This window comes from Myotis yumanensis, unplaced genomic scaffold, assembly GCF_028538775.1.
Source record: "Myotis yumanensis isolate MYYU_CA2020_CCGP unplaced genomic scaffold, mMyoYum1.0.hap1 SCAF_3, whole genome shotgun sequence".
NCBI classification, from domain to species: Eukaryota; Metazoa; Chordata; class Mammalia; order Chiroptera; family Vespertilionidae; genus Myotis; species Myotis yumanensis.
Genome location: NW_027223754.1, coordinates 161,797,129 through 161,805,396, shown reverse-complemented (window position 1 = coordinate 161,805,396; position 8,268 = coordinate 161,797,129). Strand labels below are relative to the sequence as shown.

The following is an 8,268-nucleotide window of genomic DNA, read 5'->3' as shown; positions in this document are numbered from 1 at the left end:
GTCCCACGAAACCAACAGTATGGCAGTCTTACATTCTGGGCTACAACACATAATCCTTGTTCTAGTTCTAGCTTTGCTAGTGAATGTTCCTGAGAGTCCTTGACCTCTCAAAGCCTGTTTCACTTATGAAGTGAGGTGGTTGGTTTAGATAATTAAATAAAAAAATGTGACTAGATACTGCTGAGATGCACCATGTGAGATATTTCTAGAAATACAAAGATGAACAAGACAGTCTTTTTCCAAGAAACTTAACAATCTAATATGGAAGATAAGGCACATACAAATCCATAATTTATCATAGACCATATAAGCATTATAAAGGATATGTATGTGTTCTACAGTCCTTTATGAGTTAATGTTCATTTGACTGATGGTGAATGGAAACCACGTAAGAGCTTCATGGAGGAAGAGGTAGCATTTAAGCTACATCTTTCAGGATAATGGGGAGAGTTTGAAAAAGAGAAAAGTGAGCAAAGATTCAGAGAAAGAAAGCAGAGATGGCCAAAGGGCAAGGCCTGAAGATAGGACAGGAACACAGGTGAAATATTTAGAAAATGACAATTAGTTCACTTTTGGTAGTGTATGGAATAAAACATGAAGCTGAGAAAATTGAGGTCAGACTGTTTTTGAATTGGTAAATGGCAAAACCAGTCCTATGCTTAAGGAGGATTGACTTGGCAGTGGTGGGTAGAAGTAAATGCTAAAGGGAAGAGACTAGAGGCAGGCCAGTTATGAGGTTACTGCAACAGACCAGGTTGGTGGCAATGAGGGACTGAGCCAGGATAGCCACAGTGGGAACAGAGAGCCCATTAGTCATAATTTTAAGCAAGCACTTAAGCTGCTACTGACCCAATCAAGTAACAGGCCATGGCAGGTGAAAATTATCATCAAATTGTTACCTAATTTGAATAAAGCTGTCCCTGACACAGCTTGAAGAACAAGGGAGGCAAGACCCATGTTGAGTTTAGAATCATCACCACCCTTGAGGCCTTATACTCTCACCAAGGCACTCAGCCAACTGTGGAAAAGAAATATACACAGGAGACTCAAGAAACATCTTATTAATACAGTATTTATTTGTCTTCCTTCTGTCAAACCCTGAGCCAACCACTTTCCCCAGGCTGCCTAGGGAGGTATAGGAAAAGGAACATACAGGGCAGACAAGACACGGGAAAAAGAACTATGGGAGGTGGAGACAGCTCCTTCACATGGCGAAGAGGATGAGAAAGGCCACCATCAGGCAAAAGAGCCCCATGGCCTCTGAGAGGGCAAAGCCCAGAATGGCGTAGGAGAAGAGCTGTTGCTTCAGAGAAGGGTTCCTGGGAGAAGGAGAAGAAAAAAGACTGAATTTCTAGTCCACATAAAGAAAAGTATAAACATCAAAGGTGGGCTCAGGGAGAATTCATCTCCTCAAGCTCATCTTATGAAACAATTCTCTCAGGATGATACTATCATTCCCAAATTCTTGACCTGACACATCAAGGGCTCTACAGAGACAAAATGAGGGGAGTGGACAATCCAAAATTGTGTAACATGGCCCAGGCATGAACATTACCACCTCTACTGGGTCACCCATATCATTGTCATAACTTAAGACTTCTGGGCCTGGACACTTGCCTATCCAGGGCCCAACCAGGATGGAAGAGGTATCTGGAGTGGCAGGGCCTATCATAGTATTTTCAAACTTTAAACAGCAGAACCCCCAAATACGAAACATATAAAAGCCAAAATGCAAAGGTAAAAAAAGTGGGGGATTGTAAAAGTTTGTTTGACTGGTCTCCCCTTCATTCTTCTAAGTCAGTCTCTGGGGTATACCCTCAGAACTTTAGGGCTTTAAGAACACAATTAGAAAAACAGTGTTCTAGAGGACAAGGGAGTCTGAGGAAAACACTACCTTCTCTCATTTCAAAATAGTCAAAAGATTTTGGACTTTAAGAAGTTACAGATAGCCTATGGCCGTGGTCGGCAAACTGCGGCTCGCGAGTCACATGCGGCTCTTTGGCCCCTTGAGTGTGGCTCTTCCTAAGCCTTAGGAGTACCCTAATTAAGTTAATAACAATGTACTTACCTATATAGTTTAAGTTTAAAAAATTTGGCTCTCAAAAGAAATTTCAATCATTGTACTGTTGATATTTGGCTCTGTTGACTAATGAGTTTGCCGACCACTGGCCTATGGGGTTTAGATGATATGAATCAAAATGGTATAAGGAACTCCCAACTCTGAAAGCCAATATATAATTTCTATTTCCCTTACTCTGTCATCTCTGGAAGCCTTCATGGTAAAGTAAAGCAACACCAGCTTTTTAACAGAATTCTGGACACAGAAGCAGTTAGGCTTTTTGTTTCACACAAACCCTAAAACAAACTCATTTTTCCAAAGACATTAAGAGAACTTGAGGGCCTCTAGAGAATTAATTTAGTTTTAACAGCAAGGTGCCCAGAATAGGTGGGGACCAAATAGTCCCAAGTGTCAGGGAGCAGTGGGCCTGGCTGCGGAGGCAGTTTTCCCAGGAGTGACAGAGGGGAATTCTCAGAGATGGGGGAAAATAGCAGTGAAACACCCTACTGACTCTAGAGGGGCTCTAGACAAGGGGTTGCAAACTTTTTCTGTAAAGGGCCGGACAGTAAATATTTTAGTTTTTGCAGGTCACATATGGTCTCTGTTGCCTTTTTTTCATGACCCTTTAAAAAAATGTAAAACCCATTCCTAGCTCAGCTATAAAAACCAAGTTATGGCCCACCTACCTTAGTTTGCCTACTTCTGCTCTAAACCAAAGCTGTTCAATAATGTATATTTGCACTGTCTAGTACAGTAGTCGCTAGTCACATGTGGCTACTGACCACTTGAAATATGGCCAGTGTGACTGAAAAACAAAAAACTTAAACTTGGTGTACTTTTAATTATTTGAAATTTAAATTCAAATAGCCACATATAGGTTAGTGGCTACTATATAGGATAATGTAGCTTTAGATCCCCAAATATTTCTGTCCAAAACTTTGGGAAACACATCAGAGACAAATGGAGGGCCCATCTTACCTGGCATAACCAATGATGAGGCTCCCAAACACAGTCCCAATTCCAGCCCCAGAGCCTGCCACCCCTACTGTGGCAGCCCCAGCCCCAATGAACTTGGCTGCTGTGTCGATGTCCCTTGAAATGGCACTGGTTTGGAAGCTACGGCTAGAAATAAGCGAGGTCAGGGGACGTGGGGCTGCCAAGCTGCTGAGGCTCTGTGAAGAGGAGAAATATAGGAGATAAAATTTTTAGGAATCCCCTTTTGCTTTGCAAACTTTTGTAACACTTAAAGAAAGCTTTATGCTGTCAAATCCCATGCCCCCCCCCACATAAAAAAACAGAAAATCTTTTTACTTTCTAGAAAACTTCCTAAAATGCTGCCAAGAAAAACTTTTTAATGCAAGAGGTGAACTTCAAATACCTTTAAAATTCAAGTATGCTTTCTAAGATCAAAATCCTAGCCCGTGCTTGGTGCCGCGAAGAGATCATCTTTCTGGGACTAAATGTTCCAAATGAAGTCTGTAAATTAGGCCAAGTAATGGCAGTCATCAGTAGCACACATATGCATGTGCTACCAGTGCCAGAGCTGGAACACTAGAGCATATATGCTATCAACTGCTCTGCATCTCCACCTAAAACCAACGGCCTCGATTCTTCACTAATTTTCCTGTGATGACTCCCCCTACTGGTTCTTCTAGGTAAACCCTCGCCACTCCGTACTCCCAAGCCACAGGCCCAATTCCACCTGTAAGGTACCTCATCTGTCAGTGTCTCTGGTCGTTTCAGCACCACTGCAGACATTGACCGGCTCAGCTGAGAGGTGCTCCGGACCTAGCAGGAATGACACAAGGGCAAGAAAGTCAAGGAAGGCTCTGGAGAGGAGTTTTAGAACCATCCTAAGTTGTTATTCAATGCCCCTTTCATTCTTTCAAACTTAAATCAGAATGTTGGGTCATTCTTTTACTTTTAGCTAATTCTAGATTGAAGAACCTCACCATTTCTCTCTTGCTTCCCAGGCTTCACCTTTGCTTAGAGAAAAGGAAGTCTACTTTTTGAGGGGCTACCCTCACTGTATCCTTTCACAGGCCTTGAGAATGGGAAAAGATAAAAGCCTCAGAAGGATTTGCTTCACTCAGTAAGAGATATATGTTGCTACTGGCTAGCCCATAAGAAGGAACCCAATAGGGAAAGATAACCCAAAGACTAGAGTTATCTTTCCCTAAACACATCCTTCTAAAGATAGGCACGAAGGTCCATGCTGTAAATTCACCACCTTCTGTTAGCCTTTCTAACCTCAGGCCAGTATCTCCAAGGCAGACAACATGGTGGTTAACAGCCAGGGCTTAAATCAGATATTCCTAGATTCATCTTAGCTCTGTAGTCAGCTGTGTGACCTTAGGATAGTCACTTATATATAAACCTGTTTTCTCCTCTTCAAATGGGAATAATCTATTTCAGGGGTGACTTGAAAAGTAAATAAGGTTGTGTAGCCCTAGCTGGTTTGTCTCAGTGGATAGAGTGTTGGCCTGCGGACTCAAGGGTCCTGGGTTCAATTCCAGACAAGGGCAGGCTCCTCCCTGGCCGGGCCCTGGTCAGGTCACATGCAGGAGGCAACCAATCGATGTGTTTTTCTCACATTGGTGTTTTGTTTCTCTGTCTTTCCCTCTCTATTCCAGTCTCCCTAAAAATCAATGGAAAAGTATCCTCGGGTGAGAATTAACAACAAAAAAAGATTGTGTATACAAACTGGTAAACTCAGAGCCAGGCATAGTAAGTGCTCAATAAATAGTACCCACCAATAGCACCACTTCCACCATTTAATAATTTGTAATTTCTTTCATGCTAGTGCTTTTGAGTAAAAGATTTTTCCAATGAGTATTTACATGTATGTTAGCTTCCCACCCAAATTTAAGCTCCCAGAGGGTCTGTTAGTTATGGCTCTTTGACAGGACAAAATCCTGTACACAGTGCATACTCAATGCAAGTTAGGCAATCTACTTCATTTCTGGCTGGGTTCCAGTTTACAGAAAGTTTTAGGGTATAAATAACCTGATCTCAGTCTAGATTCTCATTTATACTCTCCTAAGATTGGTGGACAAGAAGAATTAACTGGCCTCCAAAGGATATGGGGCAGGTAAACATTCTCTCTCCTGTCAGGCTAGCATAGCAAAGGATCTTCCCCCAGCCCAACTGTAAAGAACAAGGTGTTGCAAGGAAGAGACAAGATGCCCCTCTTGAAAAGTCTCCTAGAAAAGGCAGGTACTCACCAAGGAGGGGGCGGAGACAAACTTGGTGCAGGCATACATTTTCAGGGGGTGAGGGGAGCTGGAATTACAGAAGCACATTGTGAACACTGTCCTTGCTCACCAAATGACATTTTTATTAGAAGAAAAGGGGCTCTGGAAAATTTAAATGGCCCCGAGACCAGAGTGACTGACCTCATCTTAAAAGAGATGGAATCAGAACTCTGAAGTCAAGATTTCCTTATAATCAAGTGACTTCCCTGGTCTGAGCAAGTAGCCACCTGGTCCGTTTTAAGACCCATTATTTACTTCATAGCCTCGTGAGGTGGGGTTGTCAAGAGGAAATTTGCTCAGTGTCCTTTGCCTAAGTTTTCCTCAGTTTCTATTCAAAAGGAACCCTTTTCAATACCTCATTATCTGGGCCTAACAAAGTTGCCCTGTAAAGACTTTGGGGAGTTATTTGTAGAAGACCAAAACACTGGAAGGGCCGCCAGTGATCTTCTAATTACTTTAAGCATTTGATTCTCCATTTTCTATATCAATTAACAGGGTGAGGAAGATCAATGAGGAACTTTGCCATTACTCTAATTAGCAACCACTGTTAAAGTATTCATTTTCACCATCACTCGAAGGGGCATTCAATTTTGTATACACAAGATCTAAAAACAATGCTGACACTCTGTAGGTGCCTATGTTGGTAGAACTGAACTTATCTGAGAGGTACCGGCAAGATAAACATCTAAAGGCAGGGTTTTTCCAAGTGAAGTGAGAGGCCCACCTGAACTAATTATCTAGGTGTAAGGATGGTGTATGTATTAAAAATGCATATTCTTGGGTCTCACCCCAGTGGTTTTCAACCTTCTGGCCTTTTAAATACAGTTCCTCATGTTGTGACCCAACCATAAAATTATTTTCGTTGCTACTTCATAACTGTAATGTTGCTACTGTTATGAATCGTAATGTAAATATCTGATATGCAGGATGGTCTTAGGCGACCCCTGTGAAAGGGTCGTTCGACCTCCAAAGGGGTCGAGACCCACAGGTTGAGAACCGCTGCCTTAGACCTTCCTGGCCAAGATCTCCGGGGTTAAGGCCAGCACCTGTATTTCAAACAAGCTTCCCACATGATTCTTAGCCATACTAAAGGCACCATCTAAAAACCAATCTTAAATTATGACAGTGGTAAAGTCAGGACTTTAACTCTTCTTACTAATAAATGAAAGCTTTATAGCATGCTAAAGGTTAAAATACTCACTGATTTCTTAGGCCTGTTAAGTGACACTTCCTTAAACGAGTTGGACTCCTATTTCCCTAGGTTACTCTTCTGAATCCAGAATCTTTTAAGTTACTTTTAGATTAATGGATGTCTTCAACTCTTATCCTGTCAAGAACTCTCCGATTTCTGCCCATCTTTAACTCTAACCCAACTTTGTGCTGAACTATTCAGGTTTTCTTGGGTCAAATCCAAAATCTCTTTAAAGCTTAAAAAAACGGAGGACTGGTTTTTCCCAAGGATTAAACCTCAACATCATCATTTGTAAAATGCAGTTCTCGGGAAGATGAAATGAAATGACTGATGTAAAGAGCTTAATGCGGTGCTGGCCCACAGTAAGACCACACCCAAGGGTGGCAATTAAGGAGCTGCAGAGAAGTGCTGATTGCTCCTTGGCCACCTAACCTGGCCAGTCTGCAGCTGCGCCTGCCACACCCCAGGCAACGGTACCATCCGGAACCCAGGACCCGTCACCACAGGTCTCCTCCTCCTGTAGACCAGTCACTGAGTTACTGGACTGCTGACTTAACCATCCCCTCCTTACACTTTCTTTTTCCTCTTGAGGGCAGAGTCAGGGACTCTCACTAAGCCCTTGACCGAAGCGGGCAGGTGCACGTTATCCCATGCAGGTCTCACCCTATGCTTTTGGGCCTGCTGCCCCCACAGAAAACCTCACTATCAGTCCACTGTGTTTCCCCCACACACAGTGAAGGGAAGAGAACGGCACTGGAAGACAACCCAAGGTTCCAAAGAAAGCGGCCTCTTTCCTGCAATAGCTCTCCCAGATCACAGCCTGAACAGTTTTGACTGTTTTGTTCACTTCTACCACGTTCGCGGCTTACTTTTTTAAATGGAGGGGTGCTGACTAGAGGCTTTGGATGATCCACTATCTCCATTGCTCGGCACCTGAGGTTCCTGAAGTCTGGAGGTTTCAGGATAAGGCAGGCACGGGGTAAGGATGAGAGGATAAAGCAGAGATTGGAGGGGAGAGTCTAGGGGTTGTGATAACTCTGAGAGGGCAAGAGGGTAAGAAAAGAGCGTTTGTAAGGGCTGAGTCAGGACAGGTGAAGTGAGCACTCTGGCATTTGACTTTCGCCAGCTCCAACGCGCCCTCCCACAGCGAGTCATCCAAGATGGCGCCAGGCCCGCGCGGCTGGAGGTCAACGGCACACGGAAGGGGCAGATCTTAAGACACGGGGATACCGGGAGCGAGGAAGGGCGTGAGGCCCCGGGTGGGAGCATGCAAGGTACCGGCCTCAAAGCAACCGCGCGAGGGAGGGTATCCCGCGCGCGTGCGCGGCGCAAGCGGGCACGAGGGCCCAAGCCTTACCTGCTCCCAGTGCAGAGAAGACAGAGAGGGGCGGGGGGGGTGCTGGAATAGCGAAAGGAAGGCTTCGCGCATGCGCGGCCCTGACCAACGAGTCGCTCCGCCAAGGATAGAGTGACTGCAATGTGGAGGCGGCTCAGGCGCCACAGCGCCGCCTGCCACCTCGGTGGTGGCATCCGGCCAGTCGCTCCACCTGGCGTTGTAGAGGAGAAACTGCAGGCGGAGCTGCTGCAGAAATAAGGATAACTCCGCTGTGTAAGCCAACCCGTTATGTGGCCTGCGGTATGGTCTGCACAGCATTTGGGATCTTGGACTCGCGTTTCCTTCCCGAGCATGCGTAGTCACACTGAAAATAAAAATATACCTAGTAATTCAATGTTAAATAGCATACAATCGGGATTGGGGTTCA

The 8,268-nt window shown here is 44.5% G+C and overlaps 1 protein-coding gene across 2 annotated transcripts; it reads right to left on the bottom strand.

Moving 5' to 3' along the window:
* Positions 1-1,052: 1,052 nt before the first annotated feature.
* On the bottom strand, positions 1,053-8,050 carry ATP5MC2 (ATP synthase membrane subunit c locus 2). 2 transcript variants are annotated; one of them, XM_070410095.1, is made up of 5 exons: positions 7,863-8,050; positions 5,284-5,341; positions 3,773-3,847; positions 3,038-3,231; positions 1,053-1,319 (listed from the first exon to the last, which is right to left on the bottom strand). In XM_070410095.1, the coding sequence occupies exons 1-5, from the start codon at positions 8,033-8,035 to the stop codon at positions 1,205-1,207; spliced, it is 615 nt and encodes a 204-aa protein (XP_070266196.1). In that variant the 5' UTR covers positions 8,036-8,050; the 3' UTR covers positions 1,053-1,204. The 2 variants fall into 2 exon arrangements, with proteins under 2 accessions (XP_070266196.1, XP_070266197.1); XM_070410096.1 differs by lacking the exon at positions 7,863-8,050 and adding an exon at positions 7,375-7,571.
* Between the last annotated feature and the right edge of the window lie 218 nt (positions 8,051-8,268).

Bases quoted from the DNA above. Each gene is read 5' to 3' on its own strand.
- ATP5MC2 (XM_070410095.1), bottom strand. From the start codon at position 8,035: ATGCCACCACCGAGGTGGCAGGCGGCGCTGTGGCGCCTGAGCCGCCTC. The intron at 5,342-7,862 runs GTAAGGCTTGGG...CTGTAATTCCAG, and splicing joins CTTCTCTGCACTGGGAGCAG to CTCCCCTCACCCCCTGAAAA. The intron at 3,232-3,772 runs GTACCTTACAGG...TCCTCTTCACAG, and splicing joins CAGAGACACTGACAGATGAG to AGCCTCAGCAGCTTGGCAGC.